Raw genomic sequence first — 26,533 nt, 5'->3', positions numbered from 1 at the left:
CTTTTTTTGTATTCTTTTCCGTTTTCTTCTCCAACATGACTAGGTCATTAATTGCAGATATTCTTGTTCTGAATTACTTAAATTGAATTGAGCTACTTAACTGTATTTCCTGTGACGTCTTTTGGCCAGTTGACCTGCTGACGGGGGGGGTCGGTTCGACACAAGCACTTTGAGCTCGTGTAACTCAAAAACTACGCAAAATAGATTAATAAAATTTTCACATGATTTAGGCAATTTATCTGAGAACACAACATCGAAAATCGTTTGCAATTTGTTCAACAGCACAACTTGAAAAATCAATTAATTTGATTGTTGGTCATACTTTTTTGTTTGACTTGAGAAACCGCTTCTTAATTACCTTATATTTGAGTGTGAATGGCCGTTCTTTTGTGTTCGATTATAATCTTTTACGTCTGCACGTTGTCCACGCCTCAATGAAATCGTAATTGGCGTCCGACTTGCGTTGCTTGTTATTTTGTCGGAGGCATTGTAAAAATCTTTTGCTTTGTCTCAACATTTGCAGAGAATGAGATCAAACAAGCGCATAAAAATAGAAACTGTTTCAGGTTAAGCCACATGATATAGTCTACACTTTTGCAAACATACTGTCATCACACGATATTAAAACTAAATCAAGCGATGAGCTTTAGTAAAAGTTTTATTTGTGTCAATTGTGTTCAGTACAGTTTTCGTTTCACACTGTCCAATTTGGTTGTACATGTTCAAGAAACACTTTGTATTTTGCAGCACATTCCAGGGTGCTATTTATTCGTTTTTAAGATTGTTTCAACGTCTAGAGACGTTGAATCGATGCAAAAAATGTATGACTTGCTGTCTGGTTAGCGGTTGAATACAGAAACGTAAGGTAGCCCAATGGTGTAACATGGTATTTGAACAACAACCTATCCAAAAGTAGTTACTTGCTTCGGTAGGAGCTCGTTCCAAATTAGTCCTTTATGCACTCCAAAAACAAAAAGCGTCAAAAATTCTGACTGCTAAACCAAGTCACGATGCATTACAAAAGTGATATGTTTCCATACTTATCAACAATGATCACTGTGAATGAAATCATTTTGAAAACAGTTTTGATAAAGTGTAAATAAATGCATATAACATGCAAATATGTTATTGTTAAACTGTTTTGGTTTTTCTATTCAATTTGCTTGTCATAAATAAAATTAAATTGCATTGAATATATTTTCCTAATATCTTATGGAAGCAGATAATAAACAGATATTAATCCTGTAGCCTATCATAATATTATTAGAAGAATTAGTTACACAATCACTACACATTGTGATTGTGTAGTACATAATCGTAAAGAGCTTACAGCGATAGTGAACGGACGAGTGTATGCGTCCTCTGTGTGTAACAAATCTTAAGCATGCCAAGTGGAAAGAAGTCATCACCGGGCAATAGTTTTGGAGAAGACAGAAAACAAGTAATAAAAATTCGCTGCACAGTTAGAAGTTTAGTAAAAGAAGTCAAGCCGCTAAACTAAAAATTGAAAAACAGCAAAATCAATATAAAAATACTGAGCAAAGAAAATCTATGTTTAAAACAAGCAGTGAATTTGAATATTCTGAAGAACGATCAACTAGAACAATGCGGTAGACGCACCAATCTATGCATCTATGGCAGAACGTAGCACACATAATGACAATGGAGAGGAGATAGCGTTAAAAATTGCTAAGGCGGTAAAGTCGACCTGGTGGAGAACGATGTACAACGTGTTCATCGACTAGGAAAGCCACGCCCTAAGGGTGGTACCCCAACCATTGTGCTGTTTACCAGCTGCAAAAAGGGCAACAAAATAATCAAAGCGAAAAGACAGCTCAAAACATCAGCAGACTACAAATAGGCATTTATTACAGAGGACCTGACTGCAATAAAATTTGATTACGTGCATACAATCAAGAAGGAATGCAACAGAGAATTTGTACTCGCACACACCATAAATAAGCGTATCAGAATAAAAAAATCTGCCAAAGAAGCTGGAAGTAACAATGAGGGAGACATTGACGAAGGTACAGGAGGATGGATTAATATTAACAATCATGATGGTTTGTTTATATGTGGCATAAATGTTGACTTTTACAAACAGGGCTACAAACTTTTATTAGTTAACATAGATGCTTCACTGTCAGCTTACTCTACAGAATCAGATTGATTAACCAGACTATAATTTTTATCTTGTTTCGGATAGAAATATTTCTGATTTTTCGTAATGGACGAGACGTCTCATGAAACATTCAACACAAAAGCTGTCACATCCAAATATTATGATTTAACTGAATTTGGAAATCTAGTAAACATGGAAAAACAAAAAAAAGTGAAGTATTCTTCACATTAATATAAGAAGTTAAAAAAAGCTTCTCATAAATAGAGGTTTTGCTGATAATTGTGGACAAATACGCTGATATTATAACATTAACTCAAACCAAAATACTTAAATATTCTCCCCATCCATAAACGAATTAAATGGTATTACTTTTGTGCATTGTGATACTACCATAAATGCTGGGGGGTAGGACTATATATTAAAAATGAGATAAATTTTAAGGTAAGACCTGAACGAGAGCTAGATGGCATCGATTGTGAATCTACATGAGTTGAAATTTTACAAAAAGACAAATCCGCTGTAATTGATATCATATAAAGACTTTCCACTCATGTATTTGGTGAATTTCAAAACATTTTTTGAACGTTTTAAGTAAAATAAACAGAACAAACTTAACTACTATATATGCGGAGACTTAATATTTATCCAGCTTTCGTATAATTTATGTGATAAACTTAAAAATTACATTAATGAACTTATTAGTTGTGGATGTGAAAATTTCATAGATAAACCAACTCGAATTACAAACTACAGTGCTACATTATTTGATCATAATATGTATTCGAATAAGTTAAAAAATAGTGTGATATGATAGTAAAATATACCTCTAGCACTAAAATAATTACTAGAAACATGAGTAATGTTGACTCTAAACTGCTTCTGACAGAACTGCATGACTCATTCCTGCACTGGAAAATATACAACAACACAGTAGAGCATGGCTTCAGCACCTTTATTTACTGATGCAAATCAATTCTAGAAAACATGCACCATTAAAAACCATATCAAGAAAACACAGAAAGCTAATTCAAAAGCCATGGATCACAAAAGACATTTTAAAATCCATTAAAAACAGACTTGAAAGTTCTTTCTTGCAGTACGAAATATATAGAAATAAGTTAAATAATCTTATTGAAACAGCTAAAAAAACAACACTATCAAGACTGTGTAAATATAAACAAAAATAATCCAGCAAAACTACAGTATAACAGACTATAAACACGATATTGCAAGCAAAACAAAATGACAATATTTCGAATCATTCACGAGAAAATGAACAGAAACAGATTAGTACTAATGACAATGATATATCAAACATTTTTAATGAGTTCTTTAGCACTGTTGCACCAAGCATGGCATCCAAAATTAATCCACCAAACATGTCACCACCAAAGAAAATGAAAAGTCCTATTAATTCCTTCTACTTGAAAGAAACAAGTCCAAATGAGGTACAACAATACATTGGTAAATTAAATGTAAAAAATCTGTGAGAAGAGGAGATAGTCGAATAAAATTTCTCAATATGTCAAACTGTGTAATTTCTCTTATATTTAGCCAAATAATGAGCAAATGCATAAGTCAGGGTATTTTTTCACAATGCCTGAAAGTTACCGAACTAGTACCAATTTATAAAAGGGCTCAAAAACTATTTGCAGCAATTACCGTCCTGCCTCACTTCTCCCTCCTCTATCAAAGATTGTTGAAACAATGATTTCATTGCGTATCTATGAATACGTAGAGAAATATAACTTATTATCACAGTATCAATATGGTTTTCGACATGATCTCTATACATGTTTTGCAGTCTCTGATGTCTGTTGTACTGTAATATATTATCCAATAAGGATAAAAGAATCCACGCATGTACTATATTCTTGGATTTACCAAAAGCCTTCGATACTGTGGATCATGCTTTACTGTTAAAAAAGATTGAAAACTGTTATGGTATCAGAAGGATTCCTCTATATTCATAAAATAGCTATCTAAATAACCTTTCACAATATACATGCATCAACAATACTATATCTAACTCCGAGCATATATTATGTGGAGTCCCACAAGGCTCAGTTCCTGGACCATTGTGGTTTTTATTGTATTTCAACGATATGCCATTGGCTTCGTCTTATCAAACCGCTCTCTTTGCTGATGACACCCTGTTATCAATGTCAACATTTAACAATCACATTAAATGACCATCAAATTAATGTTAACAAAGAACTACTGCAAGTTGATAATTGACTTTGAAGCAACAAGATTTCTCTCAATTGTTACAAAACTATGTATATACTAATCAAGAAAAGAGGTAATAATAAATATGAAAACTTTACAATATCTATCAACGGAACCCAAATTGATCGCACTGATAATGTAAAGTACTAGGATGTATTAACCTTATCTGTAGCGACACGGGGTTTTATGAGGACGCCCCACTCTAGTAGTGAAATATTTCTCAGAAGGAAATATGTTACAAATGTAAAATTTCTTGACTTTTAGTTTTTATTCTTTGCAAATTTTCTAAACCCACCCTGGTCCTTTTTCTACCTTTCTACCCTTCACAATAAGCGTTTCGTCTCAGGGGTTAGACATTTTCGTGCAATGCTACATATAATATAATTTAATGTAAGTGCAATATAAATGTTAGTGCAATTACTTTGAAACGCAAAACCGCCCAAAATGCCTTATATTTACGAGCAAAATAAATTTAGTTTAGTTTAGCATTACTTTATGTTATAATTTAAAAATTTCAATTTTGAAACTATCTTTAGGAAAGTAGGCTACAATAGAAATCGATTTTTTGACATTTTTTCATCTCAAACACTTTATTTCAATAAATTCGTTGGGTAAAAATTTAATTTCTATAGGCACAATACAAATGGCTATTATCTTGTAAAATATTTTGGCTCTGTAATTTTCATAGCTCCCATTATTAGCGATCAATTAGCACGGGGCTAAGATAGACCGGGACGCGAAATTTTTTCCCACGACATTCCTGTCTCATTGATTCTAGTCACTCTAAAAGTCAGATTTTCCGAAAGTGTTTTGAGAGATTGGTTGATTCAGATTGCGAAATAACTATTTGCCAATGAAATTCTGCAATGATAGCCTAATAAAATATAAGCTTTCAAACCCTACTTTTTTTGAAAAGCTCTTTTAAAGAAAAAAAGAGTTTGACTTCGACGGGCGTCGAACTCTCGTTCTCACGATAACTAAGCAGAGGAAGAAACCACTGAACCAACCGTGCCAACGAGAAACTGTTGCATTCACACGGTTTTAATACAAACTTTTACCAAAATATGCAAATGAGACAGGAATGTCGTGGGAAAAAAAATTCGCGACCGGGACATGCTTTTCGCCTACGAAAACAGCTCGAATTAAGATAGGGTTAATGGATGGCAAAATGAAATGGACATATCATATCGTCAGACTAATAAAATAATGGCGTAACTCACTTTTTGACGAAATTGAGATATTAGTGTTTTGTAGGTCCCTAAAATGTAGCGCATCTGCTACATAATTTTCTAAAACCTACGTTAACGGGAAAGTGGTATTTTCATAAAAATGTAAAATGGCCTAACTCAAACGCATGACTTAGGCCATTTTACAAATCTTTTTAATCGTTTGCTGGAAGTAAAGCTTTCCTCCAACAGAGGAGATGGTCTGAAGACGACGATTTAAATTGTACAGAAATAGAGCTTCCACTTTATCACAAGTCAAGACGATTAGGTTAGCACAAAATAATTATGTGTTTTCTGTTTTATGTATCGTAATCTTGGCCATTTTCAAGTAACCACCCTACTTAAATCAATCTGTTTTCTCTCTGTTCCTTTGAGAAGCTTCATTTTCCTAGCACTCTGGTAGTGCGACTTATCAAACTGTGATACAGGTCAGATTTTCTCAATGCGCCTTTTCTCGGAGTCTTCTAGCACCCATGGCAGGTTTTTGTAACAAGTCATTGTTGGATACGGTACCTAATTAATTCTCAGCTTAATATCACACTTGGCGACTTCATAAGCTCGTTGCTGAGTTCTTCGCCATCATTCTTGAGTTTCACAGATGGGAGAAGGAGAACATAGGAAAACATAGATTTTAAAACGTTTGAATTGACTTTTATGTGTAGGTAGCTTAAATGTGCCAAAGTGGGAAAAGAGGAAAATCACTTTTTGGCGAAATTTCTCAATGACTTGCCTACTGTAGATTCCCATTACTGTAGAAAGGTCACAATGTACAGAAAGAAGAAATTCTTGTACCCTGGAACTATACCATAACCCAACTTCATCGGCAATACAAAGAGCTTGCTTCTTCTTCTTCTTTCCTCGTTTGACTTGTAGTAGCTTAGATTGGCAATGGCTCATCGTGCAGCCATGATACGGTAGTTGGGTCCAGTTGTCGAATACCAATGATTTCACTTGGGGGCCGCAAAATGGGACATTCGTGGAGTATGTGTTGCATTGTTTGTTCTGCCGCTCCGCAGACACATATCGGCGTATTATGCAACCCCCACCTAAGCAGATTAGCTCCAGTGCAGCCAACGTCACATCTGATCCTGTTCAATGTGACCCATGCCTTTCTTGAGAAGTCTGCTCCAGGAGGGATAGAGAGTGCTGGTTTAACTGAAAACTGGGAAGGGATATGTGGCAGCTCGTTCCATTCCTGGGCCCATGTCTCCATGCAGCTGAAGTTCTTATCCACGAGCTAAAGAGCTTGCTGAATCATCAGGAATACTACCATTGAGCACAGCCTTTTTTAGGGAAGTATTTCATAATGAGAACTTCTCCGTTTTCATCGTCGGCTCCAGCTCGTGTCCGAGCATTGGTTGATCTTCAAATTGAGTTTGGATGGTGATGTCGTATGTGGCTTTGGAGGCCCAGTCTGTGGTGGAAAAGACGTGGGCAAAAGGCACTGGGAGACGATCATCATAGATCCGCCGCCAATATGTGAAACCAGGCTGGAGGCTTCCAACTCTACCAAGCCTGTCCCCGTTACCCGTTATATCATCGCCATTGGGCTTTGTTTGGTCCAGGTCCAAATTGAAACAATTTAGGCCATTTGCTTGTATGTTTATTTACGGTGGTGGTCACTACGCGAGGGCCGCACACACACTCTTGGCCAGCTCCATGTCCACTGCGGCCCAATAAGATCGAAACGTGCAGCTTCAGGGGAACTGGTTGCAACGGGCTGCCGGGTGCTCTGTTCATACCACGTAAGGGACAGTGCGACGTGTGTGTTTCATTCAAATACAGTATTATTACCAAGGAACAATACGATGACCATATCAAGTAGAAGAATGAAGCTTGAGATGAGAAGATGAAGACAAAGAGTCCGCTAGCACAGTAAAATCCGTATGGACAATGGATTTACAGGCTGTACTTCTGTGTCCTAAAACTAAGGCAAGCAGTAGCCTATGTAGCCTACTATAAAACCAAGCTGCATGTACACAATTTTACACTATTCAATCTTGAATCAAAAGATGCTTATTGCTCAATTTGGAATGAAACAGAAAGTGATTTTCCCTGTGAAGTATTCGCTTTCTTGCAGTTTAATCATTTCGAATGGGTAATTTGTGGAAGCCCCGGTCTGGAGGAGATAGTTATTTGGAGTGATGGGTGTGGATATCAAAATAGAAACTCTAATGTCTCCAGTGCCTACTGTGCCCTTGCATGGAAGCATGACATGACTATTACTCAGAAGGAACTCGTGGCTGGTCTCACTCAAATGGAGTGCGATAGCATGCACAGTCCCATCGAGCGAAAATTGGTGAACAACATTTTTACGACGAGAGATTACGAAATTATCATCCAGAATGCCAGGATCAGACCGCATCCCAACAATGTACAGAGGATGCAACACAGTGATTTTATGAAAATCGATGGATGATGCTTGTTGAGTATTAGGCCTGGAAAGAAAGCTGGAGATCCCACGGTTCATGATCTTAGAGGCCGAAGTCATGAAAGCAGTGGAAAGGCATTGTACAAGGTCCCATTATGTGAGGCTGCACAATGGGAGGATCTGCCACAGCGAACACAAACAAACTTAGACGACACTACATAGATTCCTATTTTTTCAAGCCATCTTCCAATCAAATTGAGGAAGTACAATGATCTCCAATCTATGAAACATGTTATGCCAACATTGTGCCACTCCTTTTTTGATAATTTGCCTCATTACTGATAATTTATTCAGCTTGTCTTGCCAACTGTGAACTGTTTTTGGGCGAAATATGCAGTCTAGCATGAAATATAACTCCTATCGTTAGATTGGAGTTGCTATTAGGGATTTTCCTGTTAATTCTAGTCGTATTATCACTGTTATTATGTCACCGTTAAAAAACTCATATTGATAAACTCAAAATATCAAATGGTCTAAGTCATGTCAGTGCATTCACAAAATGGCCTAAGTCATGCCAACCCATTATGGGATGCAAAATGAAACAAATCAAGGTATACATGCTCATTTTACTTGCATCGACATGCTATTTTCGTTTAACTGAACAACAAATATGATAAAAACAACCGTGTAGACAGTTTTTTTCGATTATCTCGAAACAAGAAAAAATGAGTTACGCCATTATTTTATTAGTCTGACGATATATAAAAACTGACAAAACAATTGCGAAAATCTATGTACAAGATTAAACATTATCCAGATAAACATAAACACAAATGATGTTGTACTATGCTCTTATACATACTCATCTGCAATATCATATGATGTTACAAGCTGGGGCATTGCTGACTCCACCAAACTTAAAATTTCGAACACCATGCAAAATAATGCACTGAAATGTACAGTATGGCTAACTGTGAACACAATACAAAACTTTTCCCCAAATATAAACAGTTTGACATACTTAAGATAGAGGATATTCATAAACTAGAACCAGGAAAAGTAATGTTTAAAATTCATCATAATACAGTATATTACCAAGACATTTTGAAAACATGTTCACAAAAACAAAAGAAATTCACAAATACACAACCAGAAATGCTTAGAATGAAACTATATAAAACTAATGAATTCCAATTCTGGAAAAAAAAGGAATCAAATATGCTGAAGCAACCTTGTCGAATAACATTCCAAAGCACATAACAATGTTGTCGTTTTACTTATTCAAAAAACAATATAGCTCATTTCAAACTATTAAAACCAACCTATGGCATTATCTACTTTCTGAACTCTACGCTGATGTTAACTGATGCATTGAACTATTTGAATTGAACAATGAACATTGAACTATTTTTGCTGACTATTGCTTTACTTTTGTTGATAACTCGTTCTTTTTTTTATGTGTTTTGTTCTGTACTACTAATTCAATTATTTATTGTACCTTTTTTTAACTGATAAACTGCCCCTTTTAGACACCAATAACTCTAGTCATATCAAATACAGAATCCCTTTCCTAATAAAGTCAAGGCACAAGATTGTTCCTTCATTTGCATTTTCTTTCGACCTATTTTAGTTTTTGAAATAATTTTTGTAGGTCCTCAAAATTTTAGGAAAATGAAACAAATTGTCCCTTTTTACCGACCTGATTGTTCACCATCATGCGACACAACACGCGACACTCAGAGTAATGGCTGTGAGGTAAAGGAAGCCAGGAAGTTTTTTTTAATGTAACCATAAAGATTTCTTAACGCGTTGCGTATAGCGAGAACAGTAAGTCAAACACACATATTGATTTTCATGTAAAGATGTTTTTGCCTAATAAATGTAAAGATTACTGGCACTGTATTTAAAGGAATAATTCATTCTTTTAAAAAGCAAACAAAACATTTAAGGCACACATTTCTGCAAGTAATCCAAGATTAGACAAAAGTTGTTGGAAGGTCTGGTCAATCTGAGTATAAAATATAAAGAGCTCAGAGTGTATTAAACCTATGTCCAGAAAACAGTTCAGTTTTCAAAGTGTTTGCTAAACATAGGTTTAAAATCCAAGATTTTTCAATCAAAAACTTAACATATATCTCATGCCTATCAAGAAACTACAATGGCAATCATTGGTGTTGGCCTACAGGCTATAAATTGTATTTGAACAGAAGAACATGCTCGGTGTAGTTAAGTGTTTCTGATGATGTTTTTAAAGTGTTAAGGAACTCTACACTCAATATCATTTTGCAAAATATTTTAGTTTTTGACTTCCCTTAGCAATATAATTGCCTAAAAGAGTGTTCTGCGGAGATATTAGGCTATAGTGTAATAATATAGCTACTTTAATTGTAAGTTAGAGTTTGCTTAGTCGTGGGCTTGTTTCTTTTTGAGAAAATTATTTGTGCAAATCATGTAAAAATTAAAATGTATTGTAATGATAGAATAGTCAGAACTTCATTAAGCTCTTGAGTTGTGAAAAATGTCAACAAGCTCAGCTATAATTGGCATCAATGTAGGGGAATTCCCTATGTTTTTCAAATGACGTAGTGCAATACACATGAAAAACACAAGAAGTGCAAACACGAGCTGTGAGAGTCACAACGCACGATATACGCACGTAGTTTAAACTAAGTCTAGTTTAAGTCTCAACCCGCCTTTCATCAGTTTGAACGGACAGTTGATGAAAATGTTTTAGGTGATATACAACAATAACTAATAATGAAACTATGTAAATATTTGCTAAACACTTACCGGTTGCTGCAAGCAAGCGATCGCATCTGAAATCATGATCATTGCTTTGCTGGTAAGACCGCAATACCCCAGATTCAACTTTCTTATGTTTGGAATCGCTTCTTTCAACTTGGCAGCCGCGTCATCCTCAATCAAATTCTCACTAAGATCGAGCTCATCCATCTACAAACACAAATGCATCACAACAAATAGAGTTGTTAAAGAGTTGCTAGAGTTGTTAAAGTAAATAGATTGAAAATGAAGTGCAAGGCTTGTATTGATTTTCAACAAACTACCAGAAGTAAAATATCACTTTTCACGTCAACAAAAAACATTAAAAATTACTAATATCTCAAAAATGTCTATCGTAAGCACTCGATCGTTGGATTCTACGCCTAAAATACTTTTAAAACAGTCTTGCTTAAATTTTCCAATGAAGATATACGGTAATTAAACTCGTAGGCTGTATATCCAGGACTATTAGTTTAATATTTATATTCTAAATATCACCTTTTATGCAGAAAGTTCGAATTGTTAATAAAATTAGATATGATGAAACTAAATAAATTTAAAGTATTTCTAACGGCATCCAAAGCAAAGTAAATGTAAATTTTTTGTAGTCAAAAATAAATTTAATCTTTCATGATTGAATAACTGCATTGCTCCATGTACCTTGTTGTGTCATATAACGTGAGTTCGAATCTAGGGTCGAAGAATTATTCTGTATTCGCATTAGGATTGAGCAAGCAGTTGATGAAAAATGTTTTGGGTGATATAGACTAAAACTTAAATTAATATTGAAAATGAAATTTAAATATGCTATCTATTAACCGGTTGTTGTAAGCAAGCGATCGCATCGAAAATCATGATCATGTCATCGTTGCTGAGACAGCAATCCATCAGAGTCAACTTTCTTATGTTCGGTATCGCTTCTTTCAACTTGGCAGCGGCCACTTCATCCTCCATGGAATTGTTACCAAGATCGAGCTCATCCATCTACAAACACAAATGCATCATAACAAATGAGATAAATTGTTGAAGTAAATAGATTGATAATAAAGTGAACTGATCCTAAATCAATTTTTAACAAACCATCAAGAAACAAATTATCGGAGGTAAAATATCACGTTTTACTTTACAAAAAAGTCAAAAACATTAAAAATTTCTAATATCTCAAAAATATCTATTGTAAGCACTCGATTTGTTGTAAAAACTCTGTTAAAATAATATTTTTTTTAATTTCCTAATGAAAGTGTAGTGAAGCTTGCACAACTTCTGAATTGTAGCCTATTCGCCTTAAAGAGAGTTATCCAGTTTGAACAAACAGTTGATGAAAAATGTTTCAGGCAATATACCACATTAACTAATAATGAAACTATGTAAATATTGCTAATTACTGACTGGTTGTTGTAAGCAAGCGATCGCATCTGAAATCATGATAATGGCGTTGCTGGTGAGATCGCAACTTCCCAGATTCAACTTTCTTATGTTTGGTATCGCCTCTGTCAACTTGGCAGCCGCGTCATCCTCAATGGAATTACCACTAAGATCGAGCTCATCCATCTACAAACACAAATGCATCATAACAAATGAGATAAATTGATGAGATGAGAACGCACATTACTTAAGTCACATTTTTTAAAAATTCGTCATCGATTAAAATGAAAGACTGTATAGTTGTAACAACCAATCTGATGGCCAGTTGACCTCACGTGACAACAAGTACTGGTTTGCAACAGTGTTGCCAGATAAATATTTTTTGTTATACTGGAATATCTTCAAGGTTGTTTTGGATAAAAAATGTGATCAAAAAAACTTTGAGGTACGGCATTGAAAAAAAAAGTGGAGAGAAATACTGAGAATTGAAAGCTAGCCAAATCGGTGTGTGAGAAGGCAAAAACCTGTTTTACCTTTCAGAGAGCATTTTGAAATTGGCACAAAATTACAATCGGAATCATGAAAAAAAATATCATAGATTTCCTTAACTTATTTGAAAAAACTTTTAGTCTCTTGCAAAGACTTGTTTTTAAGATGCTCTTCTGGGAGAATATGTTTATGGTTGGATAGATTTTGAAGCGGTGTTCACGAAATTATGGCCAAGTTATCTGTCTCCGTATAGTGACATAGATTGTCGCGCAATCGTGACGTCATCATTGCGATGTACTGTCACGCTTGAGCGACAATCTCTCGTCATTCTTTCTCTATTTTTCTAACTTGTGTTTTCCAAACGTGCTTCGTCTTTCTTTTACGATGTGTGAATCTAACGGACGGACGTAATAAGAGTGTGAAGTGACTATTCCACATCACAATTGAACCCGTCTCTTTTTGACAATATACCATCTTAACTCAACACATGTGGAAGTAGTGGAACTTGAGTAAAAAGTTAGAAAGAAGACAGGTTGGGTAACAGTTAATGCATAGCTGTTACCAGAAAGAAAGAACATCTTCAATTGTGTGGTTCTGGTCACTTCAATCGTGAGGCTGTAGTTACAAGAATTGTTTGTTGCTGGTGTTGTCAAACGCATATTGCTGGCCAACCGAAGCGGCCAAGGAAGAGCAATCGAAAAAGCGAAACCAGATCTCCAGGTCGAGAAGTCACTAATTCTACTGTGGGGCAGTATAAGCACGGTTACTTTATACTGCCTGAAGCGGCTGGGGAACGGTCACCAGACCAACAATCCGTCGACGATCGAACTGTCCGAGGAGAGCAAGAAACTGTGATATTCCACCGACCACAAGACGAAGCGCGCGACGCCATCCAGTTTTCCAGTTTTCAGGATCCATCCAGTTTTCAGGATGGGCGGAGTATCGAACGGAACACATAAATTGTGCAGTTATATTGTGTGGAAACTCTACGATAGTTTCCTGAACCTGCAGCAACCTACCCATATGAACATGAAAAACGGACAAGGATGGTTGTGACTTTTCTGCTGTTGAAACCCATGCAGGGAATACAATCTTCACAAAGTGGAACTCACGGCCTTACTCGGGGATAATGCGGTTGATTGATTGACGTTGTTTGGTTCTTGTGTGTGCGAATTGTGTGCATATTCGGGTGAAGTCTTATTTTTAGCAGTACCGCTGGTGATGCAAATAATTCCTTTTTTCATAATGATCAAATGTCTTTTTAAAATTATTATGCCGTGGCTGACTTAAAATAAGTAATGACAGTTTAATCTTTGCTACAAGTAGGCTAAATGCAAGTTTAAACCTAAAATTACATAGTTAAACCTAACATTTTAAAGCAATTGCTCAATATTTACCGGTTCTTTCAAACAAGAAATCTTGTCTGATATCACGATCACAGCTTTGCTTTCGAGTTCGCATAACTTCAGATGCAACGTTTTGATGTTTGGAATGCCACTCGCCAGCCAAGCAGCCGTTTTGTCGTCGATAAGAATTTCACAAAGATCGAGCTCATTTATCTGCAAACAAATAATATATTACATGTAATATAATCATTATGTACTACATGAGCTAGAAATTGAATACGTTAATATTGACGCTCAGTAATGTTGTGTTATTGTAGAATACTGTTACATTAAAACAACAAATGAGATCATTCAAATGACTTTAGATACAGTAGAGGAAACAAACTGGAGAACTTTATCAACCTCACAAGCACATGTGTGTAGCTCTACACAAATTGAAAATTACATGACTTCGAAACTCGTTTTAAAAATTTCAAACAATTACTTAATAATGAAACATAACAATAAATAAGAATAACTAAAAAATACCTGTCTACTAACTACAGATAGAGGTCAACTGTTTCGATCTTAGGGATCTCTTCAATTCAGTGAAAGAAAATTGACTTCTGTTGCTTTAGTTTGTCATTTTTCAGATTATTTCAGATTTATTTTTCAAATTTTAATTTAACTTTTTGGTCTTCGGGTTAAGTTTTCTTTTCATTTGTTGAAACTACATAAATCAGTTTCTATTTTTCGTGGATTTTCATTCTGCATCATGGGCCAAACCAATACATATTTGAAGGTAGGTTGCACTCACTCTTTTTATCACAATAAAACACTTTATAGTAAAATAAACTCTCAAATGGTCAGTAATAAATATAACAGTATATTCATAAACAAAAAGATGTACCACTTTAAACATTTTAATCCCTAGCTACAAAAAGTTGCTTTTGAGTGCACCATGTCTGTGGATATTCATCATCAGGTTCCCAACCTTCTTTATCTATTTATCCTGAATCACCCATAACATAACAAACTATAAACCAGTTCAAAATTCAAAACTATTCAAATTTCTAAGCTTCTCGCATTGTTTCCCATAGTTTTGACCATAAGAAATCTACAAATGACACCGTTTTTGCTCTGAGATAAAGGGATAGTCTGCCTCACAAACCTAAACAATTCTATTTTTTCTAAAATCACCCATTTTTGACCTGTTAAGTTTTGATTCCTGACGGTGGAATTATTTATTTCAACTGAAAACACTTTCATCCAATGCCTTACTGATAGCTTACAAAGGAAAATCAACTTTTAGATATTCGGCATCATTTTGAGCAGCGTGGGAGGATTAAAAAGATTAAGGAGCAGCACTTAAAGTCGTTAGTGATGAAAAGTCATTTTGTTTACTGTATTTCAGGCAACCTATACACATCTTTTGAAATTTCTGAATGGGTCTCGTCGTCGTCGTGTGAGCCTCTGGGGCCGAGGGTATATCCTTTTACCACCCCAGATTCACGATGTTCCCGGACTACACTGGAAGGCTACTAGAGAGCAGCCAGTTTTGGGTTTCATCATCCATGACATGCAGACCTTCCACTCCGTTAGGTGGCTTGAAGATGGAACAGTCATTGATGATGTGGTCTGCGGTCTGTTCCTCGGCACTACATTCACAGGAGGAGGAAGAAGCCATTCCCCATTGGTGCATAGCTGAGCGGAAAAGCCCGACGCCCGTACGGAGACGGTTGAGGCGCACCCATGCCTGTCTTGGTAGTGCCAGGCCGATGGGGCGTGTGTCGGCGACGGGGATGAACGAATAGAGTCTGGTGGCGGTTGACTTCCATTCAGAACTCCATTTATGGTCCGCCCAAGTAGCCGCAGAGATGTCTTGCACATCGGCTTCATTGATGAGAAGTTGAGCGGCTGGCACGATTGGGTGTCTTAATTTCAGTCGACGAGGGTGCTCGTTTGGGAGAGCAGAGATCTTGTTGTGGAGAAGGTGGTCAGGCTCCAGTGCCCGTCGACCGAGGGACAGAGTGGCTTCTTCGCGACGAAGCTCAGCGCGTTGGATTCCAGCGAGAATGAGGAGATTTTCCAATGGTGTGGGACGCAGGCATCCGGTCACTGTGAGCAGGACGCAGTTTATGGCAGTGTCGATGTTATGGCAATGAGCACTGCGGCACTAAACATGCGCACAGTACTTTGCTGAAGATTAGACAAGGGCTAAGTCTGCTATACGCAAAGTATCAGCCCTCGCCCCCCCCAGCTAGAGCCTGCCAGGCGCTTGAGTAGCGCAGCGCGGGATGTGAGTTTCTTGCGCAGTGACACCAAATGGTGGCGGTATGTGAGCGATCTGTCCAGTGTCACCCAAAGATATCTTGGTTCAAGGCAGAAGGACAGAGATTTTCCGTTGTTCTGGACATGTAGCTCACGATCAGCTTCCCGATTGTGGAGGTGGAAAGCTGCTGCCACAGTTTTGGTTTCCCTGAGTTTCCGTGGCCAGTTTTGGAGACAAGGTGAGAGAGTTTTCATGTCCTGGCTCAAGGTGTCTTCTAGATTTTCCCACGACTTTGTGGAGTGGAGAGTTGCCAGGTCGTCCGCATAAGCGTATTTTGCGGAGACCGTAGTTGGCAGGTCGTGGTGTAGACGTTGAAAAGAAGTGGAGCCAGGACCGATCCCTGTGGGACGCCGTTTTTCAGGCGTCTCAGTCTGCTTCGCCTTGAGCTACCGGTGGTGAGGGTGAAGCTTCGATTCCTGACGAGTTCCATAATCATACGAAACAGGCGAAGCAGCTTGCAAGTAAGGCCGCGGTGCCATACGGTGTCATAGGCAGCTGTGAGATCTAGAAAGACAGCGCCGGCCTTCTTTTTTGCCTCAAAGCAATCCTCGATGTCTTGAGTTAAGAGTGTGACCTGATCTATGGTGGATTTTCCGTGCCAAAACCCAGCTTTCTCTTTTGGAAGGAGCGGGTCGATGATTGGGTTGACGCGGGCATAGGTCAGTCTTTCGAGGATCTTGAAAGAAACACAGAGGAGGGATATTGGACGACAACTCCTTGGGTCGTCTGGTGGCTTGTGAGGCATAGGGATGGGATGAATGGGTCTAATTTGACGGAAGAAAACCTCAAATTTATTTTTGACAATAACGTCATTGCATAAAATAAATGATGGTGTCATTCTATATTTTTAACTTGCGCTATAATGACCTATTGAAGAGCAAGTGATTGGCTCATTACTCTGTAAGACAACACAGTAAAATCAGCAGGCTACATTGCGCTATTGCTACTTCCTCTCACTGTTAAAATGCAAGAGCGAAAAAAATAGCCTACTTTTAATCAGAAAATAATTTTCCATACAACAACGTCGGAGTTTTCATAGACACTTTTACCTGAAAGGTTGTCTTTTAAAACTGCGGCCATTTGATCATGCTCATAGCCGTAGGAGAGTAAAAAATTTGGGGGGGCGAACAAAATTTTCCCAAATTTTCCAAATTTTGCCCAAATTTTGCCTTTGCAAATATATTGTCAAAAACGCAATATTATTCACAATCTCTGATATAGCGTAGTCTAAGAACTCCACAGTCATCAACTTGGCAGTGTACAAAAACACAGGCAGCAAAACAAGGCTGAATTAACTTTAAATTAAATAAACAATCAAATTGAAATAATTTTCTTGTGGCACAATAATATGTATGTATATTAGGCCTAACTGGATTCAACAACAATTTAAACTGAGAATTCAACAATAACTGGACAGCAGTGGCTAAATATCCATGTCGTCAGATCATTTCAAAAATTTTCAAAAATATTATAGATAAAAATCATAATAAATTATAAATAAAAAATATTATAGATAAAAATCTCATAAGATTACATAGTACCCAGCAGGGTTTCAAAATTCCACCAATGAAGAAATGTAGTGTATATCCTAATGATTGTTAGTAATAGCTTACCTCTGCTTGCTAATTGCATTATTTCACATTTTGCAGTTATATACTGAATCAAAGCTTAATATTCTGCCCAAATTGCAATACTGTATACCAAATACAAAAGTTCGAAAATTGATGACACTACATTTTATTAACATTTAAAGAAAAATGTTAATGTATTTCATACCAAATGCAACACTATCAACAAATTCCTAAACTAGAAAGATTTTGAAAACTCATGATAAGATTGATTTGCCCAATTGCTGGACATTGTTGCCCAAATATTTTTACAAATAAATACATTAGTAGAATATAGAGAAAGAAGATAAAACCTCATAAGATTACCAGTACCCAGCAGGGTTTCAAAATTGCCAATTATGTTCTTTTACACTTTACTTTTTGCAGGTGGTGTTGAATTGAAACTTATCATTGTGTCCAAATTGCAGTACCAATGCAACAATTTTCAAAATCGATGAAAATGCATTTTACATTGACTAGAAGATATTAGGCTAATGTGTTATATCTCATAAATTATGACAATTACGTAAAGTTTCTAAACTGGTAAAATGTCGAAACATCACGATTAGGTTGATTTGCCCAAATAAGTGCAGATTTTTTCCCAAATTCGCGGCGTTTTTTTTTTCAGCGGGGGAGCGACCGCCCCCCCCTGCCCCCCATCTCCTACGGCTATGATCATGCTATAAGTTGCAACATAAATTCCTTTTTAGACGCTGTGAACAGTTTAATGACAAGGTCCGATGTATGTCATGACTAGGAGTATGTCTTACATAATTATGTAAACAAGTGATGGTTGCAACTAGCGAAGTCAGTGATGGCAATCGCACACTTGCAATTATAAACAAGTCAAACGTGCATCTATGGATATTAGGGTTGGCCGTCCGGAACAGATCGCTTAGAAACTCCAGTTTCTTAGGAGGTTTCTCAAGTAAATGGCGAAATCGAAAACCATTTTTAAATTGAACGCCAGGAAGACGGTGCACAACAGGGTTCAACTAATCGGTAAATCACCCTTTTTCAGGGAAATTGCAGTGGCGTATATTCAGGGTGTGTGCGTCGCACACCCAGCAAACATGGTTGATTTATCAAACATCATACAGTTAAACTCAATCAGTAATAAAGCTTGGAATGCACGACAGTCCAGTTTTTCACTACCTCTTGTTATAAAACATAAAAATATATTGCGAAAAAATATATTGGAAACATGTGTGCACACACCTTAAAACATACATAGGCTAGTTGGTAGCCACTTAAACATGTTAATTTCCAGTAAGACCCCAATTGCAGCTTTGCCACCGCCAACCAGTCAGAACATGTTGAAAGTGGCTACTGTCCAATTGTAACCCTCCTAGCAGGCAGGATTTCCCGGATTCAGAGTAAGCCATATAGACTATAGAGCTAGGTGATTAGGTTAAATGAACAGGGTATGCAAGTAGCCTATTTGGTAGCCTATATAAATGGTAAAGGCATGGTATGCAAGTAAGTAAGCTACAAAAACTTAGGTAGCCTATATAAACGGTGAAAGCAGGGTACGGGCATTGCATGTAGGGTAGGTATAAAAGTGTAAGAAGGGTATATGGACTACTCAGGTATCATGTAAGTATCAGTGTTAAGAGAAGGCAGAACAGGTAGAGTGCTAGCCTACTGACTGAAGCAAGTATAATTGGGTTCTGTTTTAGTGAAAAAATTATTCACAATAGTGAAGTGGAGGGAAATTTAAAGCACAATTCACAATTTATTACCGATATTCAGTACAATAATTCGTAGTGGTAGCCTGCCAGTCGTATTTTACATTGATTGATTGAATACAAATAATCAGTACCGGTGGCAGTTTATCAATTAATTGCAGTTAATTGATCTGCAATAATTATAATATGGCCGCATATACTCGATCTGCTGATTCGGTGTTCGGATTTGCCAAAGAAATGAATGAGCTAGTTCTTCCCACCAGTGGTGACGTTCTCTGATATTGCGCCCGAGTAAAAGATATGGGGTGGATATAGGGTCAAGCTGGCTGGTAGGCTGTGCCAAAAAATGGCGAGGTTAATGGATTTTTCCTTAACTTTCTGACAATTTGTAGTGGACTTTGACAAACACAGGCGTGAAAAAAAAATTGAAAATAATGACGTCACACGGTCGCGCTGGGCGTTTCTATGGCCCATTTTCATAAAAATTGTCATATTTCGAAAACCACTGGAGATAAAAAGATGAACATTACATCAAAAGCTGCAGAAGTGGCATGCTTATATCTGCTCTAAGGACACTTTTTATTCTATTTATTCTAGGACTACTTGAAAAATAGTTATAACCAAAAAACTCAATTTTACTATTTTTTTGTAGTAGGAGAGATGCAGGACCTATTAGACATTTTTTTTCTTTTTTGCTCTCATTTCTTCAGCTTATATCAAAATAAGACAAAATTTTACTGCAAAATAAAACTGCTTCATGCAGACTCTTTATGGATAGACATATTTCAATTGCTTGAAATTGCAAGATTTTAACACTGACAACAATGTTTTTCGTTTTATGTCTGTCCATAAAGAGTCTACATGAAGGAATACTTAGAAAATATGTCTTTGGGATTTGTCATTTCAACTCCAGTTATAATCAACAACGGCAATGGCTTTTTTAGTAACCTGCTCTGATGATGTCGCCAAACTTCCAAGCTTTTCTTTCACACCCCCACACCTTTGAAATGAATCCTTGAAGGACCTATTAAACAGTAGGGAGGGCCGTCAATGCACTTTTTTTGTCAAATCACTTAGCAACTCGGCTCAGATAGGAGGCTTAGGTCACAAACAATTAATCTGTAAATATTTTTTAGATCGGGGCGCGGGAAGACGCCGCACAAAAAAGTCAATATTACCCAAAAAAGTAAAAAAAACATTTTTTTTCCAAAAAAAAAATTAAATAATTACATAATAGAAAATACTCAAAACGACGAAAACAATCACAGAACATAATCTTTTTTTTACTCAAAACGTGAACGATGTGAGCGAGCAGCAGTTCGCGTCAGCAAGTTCATGTCTGTTGTCATGGCCAATGGCTTCATCGCTTACTTCGGTGACGAGTTTGATTTTGCGCTCAACTGCTTGTGTGCAGCACGGAAAACTGTCAATCGATCTCGACATCGGTCTCGACATCGGTCTCGACATCGGTCTCGACATCGGTCTCGACATCGGTCTCGACGAAAAGCTCTGTGAGATGTTCCGTGCTGAAATCGTTTAGAATTAGTGGCTCAGTGAGTTTCCGCTCGCTCCACCGGAGCAACGAGTTTGTTGTCAAATCTGTGTACTCAAAGTTTAGTTTAGGAATTTCGTAGCGACGTATCCCACCCGTGTACTCGTTCCTTGCTTTTTGGATCCGATTTAGGCTACGCATTGGTTTAGAATCGTCATGCAGAAGGGCCAACACTACATTCTTCGAATGCGCAGCGAAGGCATTTGATTGTAGGCCACTGTCGACGACTTTTTTAATTGGCCTGTCAGATAGCGAGTCAGCTTAACCAACCGAAGGAAGGACCGAGCAGCAAAGTGACTTTCTTGTATTGCTTGGTAGTAAACCAGATGGGAGCGTAAACTTTAACGATGTACGTCGTCATTTCTATCAGCGCCTCTGTTGGTTCTGGCTCCGAGATATAAAGTCGGCATATCCTTGAAGCGAGATTAAGCCATCGTGCATGACCATGTTTTCCTGGATCACGGAATCAAATGCTTTCTGGAGACAGACTTCCCACGATGACCAACACATCGAGCAGATACTTTTGATCGCCACTAATCCCATCACCTCATCAACTTCTGTCAGATTGGATTTTATCTTCTCGAACTCGACGACTGCAAATTCTCCCATTTTGCACTTATCATTAACGACGACACGGTCGATAAATCCTTTGAAGATTTGCGGTCCTGATGATTTCCCTTCCAGCTCGCCGAAGAGATGCCGAAGCAGGGGTTCATTTGAGGTGAAAGTGGCAAATCGATCATTGCACCGTACTTCCAATATGTTGCTCAATGGTGGTGATGACTCCTGTGTGCATACCTGCATTGAGGGCAGTTCCGTCGCATCCAACGACCCGAATGCCTTTCACGTTAGTCCCTTGACGCAGCCAAGAGCAGCCAACATCGTTTTGGCAATGGTCTTCCCAGTTGAACACCCTTGCATGGAAACGTGGTCGATATATTCAGATCCTGGGTATTTCAGCATCTCGTTGCCTAGTGGGCTTCGATTTATTTTCGACGATAGCTAGTTATGCCATTCAGTTTAAGGGTTTTATCCTTTCTGTCGTCAAAGTAAAGGCTCTCAACTATTGTGTCGAGCGAACTGGAAGCGAAGTGACTCGTCTCAAAACGGAGCAGTTTTCGTGCACGAACGAGCTTGTTTTTGTCGACTATCATCGTCGGATTGAAATCATCTTTTGTGTACAGTAATGTTGCGGTTGCGAGGGCAGCTGCTGCTCGACTTAGAATTCCATACCTTTCCACCTCACGCGCAACTGTACGAAGATCGAAAGTACATCACTCTTGCTCTTCTTCGAGTTCTTCTCTGCCGATCGAGCACTCTAAAAGGGAAGCGCCTTCTGGGAATTTCTTTTGTATTGTAGTCATCCGAGTAGTGAGTACATTCTTCGCGTTCTTTCACTCGTTTTCTCGCGAAAACAGTTGCTCCTTCCCTCGTCCCTCTTCTTTTCATATTTTGCGCCTCCCAATCGACGTTTCTAACGAAACCAATGCGTGCTCCATGTGGGTCGATAACGAAATCAACTTCGGGTAAGTACAGCAATTTGTCGTCAACGACGTCGAAAAGCGTGTGGAGGCAAAGACTGGCATTCAATGAAGTTTTCCATTCAGCCTTCTTTCTCGCCGTGGGGATTTTTTTTTCATCTTTAACATTGCCCATTCCTTCAAGATCTTCTTGATCACTCCCTCATACGTAAAAATCGCCTCTGTGGCGAAATCGTAGATACTTTTTTAGTCAACACTGCTTCCGCCAATTCGTGCAGCTCCATTTCCTTCTTTTCATCTCCTGTGTCCTTATTTTTCATGATTTTATTTTTTCACTAGGGCGCTTTTGCGGAGAACGTCACCACTGGTGGGGGGTAATATCCATGAAATGGGGTGATTTACTGATTATTTGGACCGTGTTCTACACAAGCCCGGATTTAAGGGGGGAAGAGGGTGCATTTGCCCTGGGACAACCTTTTGAAGGGCTTCTCGACGTGGAAAATGTGATTTTGTGTTATTATCATTATTTTCTCTCAGCCTTCGAAGTTTCTGCAAAATGCCTCATTTTTCAGGGTTAATTTTAGTCACAGGGTGGCGACTGAGCTTGGCGTAAAGGCATTAGCAACCGTGTGGGTGACTTTCAAGTTATTTTGTAAAGTTTTTCGCGCTCTAGGCGCAAAAATTTTTTTGCACGAACCCCCGGTCTAAGGGTGTCCCGAGCCCTTATCAGCTAAACTTGCCCCTGGTTGTGCGCCGTCTTCCTGGCGTTCAATTAAAAAATTGTTTTCGATTTCGCCGTTTACTCGACGAACCTCCTAAGAAACTCGAGTTGCTAAGCAATCTGTTTCCGACGGCCCTCCCTATTAAACAATAACATCCAAAACCTATTATACAATGAGTTAAGGCACTTGAAGAATTAACTTTTGTACGTTTTAAAAATAAAGCTTACTTTTCTAGCAACATTATATTACATGTACGCTCCAGAAGTCATTTCAACAAACATAGTGAATTTTGGCCGTGGCAGAAAAGAGTTTAACACCCCCCTTATGAAGACGCCTCTTACACAGTAGAGCTATTGACGTAACGCTAATTAATCTTACTCTGGCAATTAAAATGTTTATAGACATTAAGTATTGTTATGTCACAGTTTTATGTGCTTGTTTTTGAAATGAAAGTGAAAAAACATGTTTTGTTTTTCAATGTTTGCTTGTGTATAATCGGTCCTTCAGGGGCAGGACCGATTATAGACTCTTCAAAAAAGTTTGATAAGCTTTAACTAAACAAAAATAAATTCGATTGTCAAGATATTTTACACAGTCAATAAACATTAACCTTGGCCGTATTCTCTAAAAATTATGTCTTATTTTGATATAAGCTGAAGAAATGAGAGCAAAACAGAAAAAAAAAGTCTAATAGGTCCTGTATCTCCCCTACTACAAAAAATAGTAAAATTGTTTTTTTTTGGTAGGCTAATAACTATTTTTCAAGTAGTCCTACAATAAAAAGTGTTCTTAGAGCAGATATAAACATGCCACTTCAGCATCTTTTGAAGCAACGTTCATCTTTTTGTCACCAGTGGTTTTCGAAATATGACAATTTTTATGAAAATGGGTCATAAAAATGCCCAGCGCGACCGTGTGACGTCATTATTTTCAATTTTTTTTCACGTTTGTGTTTGTAAAAAATTTTTCAGAAAGTTAAGGAAAAATTTACGAACCTCGCCATTTTTTGGCACAGCCTACTGGCTGGTCTTCCACAGGTGTAGAGGTTAAACAATCAGGGAAATGCGTAGGCTTCAAGATTAACAGTTCATTCCTGAATGTTGTCTGGAGTGCATTGTGAGGGAATTTAACACTAGAACGGCTGAAAAAAATATACCTCCAACGGCGCTGGTGTCGAAATCGATACTTTTCACAAAAACTTGATTTTTCCTTAAAATTAACAGTAAGAGTTCGTTTTATTTTACAGTGATAAAATTATCTGAAGCATTTATTACTTTTGTCACCTATTTGCGCTGTTCATGTTTTGGTTTTAGACGAAAATTATGACGTAGGCTACCAGGTTTTGATCAGTTCGAAGCTTAACTGTATCTTGACTCTGTACGATGATCTAAAAATTTAACAAAGCGAAGTCATAATTATCATAAAAATAACACAAAGTTTTCTTATACAGGAGGAAAAAAATCAAACAAACCAACCAGGGATATCTAAAGAAGGGGATACGAAGGCTTTTATTACGTCTGACAATAGAAGGGCTTTTGTTTATCGTAAATAATCTGTGTTTATCGTAAAATGACAATTGGCACCGATAGTAGTTTAATAAATCTTGTTATGATAGCTTGCATTGCGCTATTAGAATCACACCTGGATATTCACAGCATGCTCATGGTTGCTTGTTAATTCAACTACCCGTATACTTGCTTTACATTTAGCCTACTGCAAAGGCTTTGTTAAAAAAAAACAGCTTACTGGTAATTTTTCAACTGTCTTTGTAAACAAGTATTCTTTAAATATGCTCTACGTAACATTTGCTAACTGTCTTTTGTAGCTTATTGTACCAGCTGCACTACAAAACTTTCTCTAATTTTAAAAATAACCACATGTTTAAAGCACTACAAACTACCGCCCTGGTAGTGTCATGAGAATAAGGCAATCGCTGCGAGCCTTCATATCCCCTTCTCTAGATATCCCTGAAACCAACAAACACTTTACGCAGTGCAGCCTTTGCACTATGTAACTTTCCAGTCACCATTATCGCACTTCCCACAAGTTGATTTTCGACAGTGGCCGTAAATAGTAACTGTATTGTTTTTGCAATAATGTCCAGGACATTTTCTGCGTTTTTCTAGATGGTTGCCCCTGCTATTCTTCTGTCTGCAGTATCGGCTTTCGTTTCAGCACATGAGTAGTTCTCAAGCTCTCAATGAGTTGGAGGATAAAATTACGTCGGCTGATGTTGCTGCCGGAACGTTTTCTAAAAATAATCGAAGAGTTTAAAGCTGAAATATCTAGCTTATTTGTCCAAACTGCAAGAGGCCATCTTTTGCTTGCTGCATATGTGGTGTATTTTCTTGCCATTTGGTCAAACACATCAACTGCTACTTTTTCGTTTTAAAAATGGCTCCAGAGGGTTTCTTTTTCTCTGTTGCATCGATACTGGGGCTGCCATGCATAGTGGAAAGGAGATTTGCATTTTTCTTTTGCTTGCATAAATAGTTTACAAGCATGCAGCTGTTAGTTGAAGTGAAGAAGAATTTGCTGGAAAATCTTTCTCCTCCACCCTTTGTCATCTCCTTTGTCAGTCCTTTACTGTTAGCTCGAACAGTTCCAACAATGATTATATTTCTTTCTTGTAGCAAACTAGCAAGATTCACCCCAGTAAAGAAGTGTGACGTTGTACCCGCTTTGTGTGTGTAAATTGGTGGTGATCCTCATCACTACATCTTCAGGGAGAAGCCTTCCATTTCGTTGTTCTCTTTCAATAGCTCCGAGGTACGATAAGTACGGTACGGTATTGCATACCGTACGTATTTGGATTGAACATCCGCTAACACCCAGAATTTCATGCCAAACGTGTCTATTTTGTTTGGCATGAACACGATAAAAGGACATCTGTTTTTCAGTGGAATAGCTGTTCATCAATTGGCAGGCTACAATCCGGAGTGTAATTGTAGATGCAATTAGCAACAAGTCCTTCCACTGGCTCACGAAAATGAATAAACTTATCTGTTGTAAATCGCTGATAGATTTGTGGAAGATATCTGTAAACTCAGTACGGTAACCTAAAATCAAGCCGAGCGTTGGACAATTACCATGAGAAACGCTATAAGTAAATGTGAAAACTATTGAATTGTTTTTTTTCACACAGGAAATCTTTTATATTTTACAAATCTTTCTATCCAAATAAATTTGTATGAGGTGTCGATTTCGACACCTCGGCCGTTGGAGGTATAACCGCACATGGTA

The 26,533-nt window shown here is 37.6% G+C and overlaps 1 protein-coding gene across 2 annotated transcripts in view; it reads right to left on the bottom strand.

Annotated features, from left to right (window-relative positions):
• Positions 1-26,533, bottom strand: part of LOC145767122 (NACHT, LRR and PYD domains-containing protein 13-like) — a 207,471-nt gene that overhangs the window by 171,338 nt on the left and 9,600 nt on the right. For both annotated transcript variants that reach the window (XM_082578884.1, XM_082578885.1), the window contains exons 2-5: positions 13,981-14,142; positions 12,119-12,280; positions 11,549-11,713; positions 10,739-10,900 (exon numbers count right to left, since the gene is read on the bottom strand). In XM_082578884.1, coding sequence (XP_082435010.1) covers positions 10,739-10,900; positions 11,549-11,713; positions 12,119-12,280; positions 13,981-14,142 — 651 coding nt within the window. The remainder of the gene's footprint in view (positions 1-10,738; positions 10,901-11,548; positions 11,714-12,118; positions 12,281-13,980; positions 14,143-26,533) is intronic.

This window comes from Aplidium turbinatum, chromosome 3 (assembly GCF_918807975.1).
Source record: "Aplidium turbinatum chromosome 3, kaAplTurb1.1, whole genome shotgun sequence".
Taxonomy (NCBI): Eukaryota; Metazoa; Chordata; class Ascidiacea; order Aplousobranchia; family Polyclinidae; genus Aplidium; species Aplidium turbinatum.
Note: the sequence above shows the minus strand (reverse complement) of the source record. Positions and strands in the feature narration are given on the sequence as shown.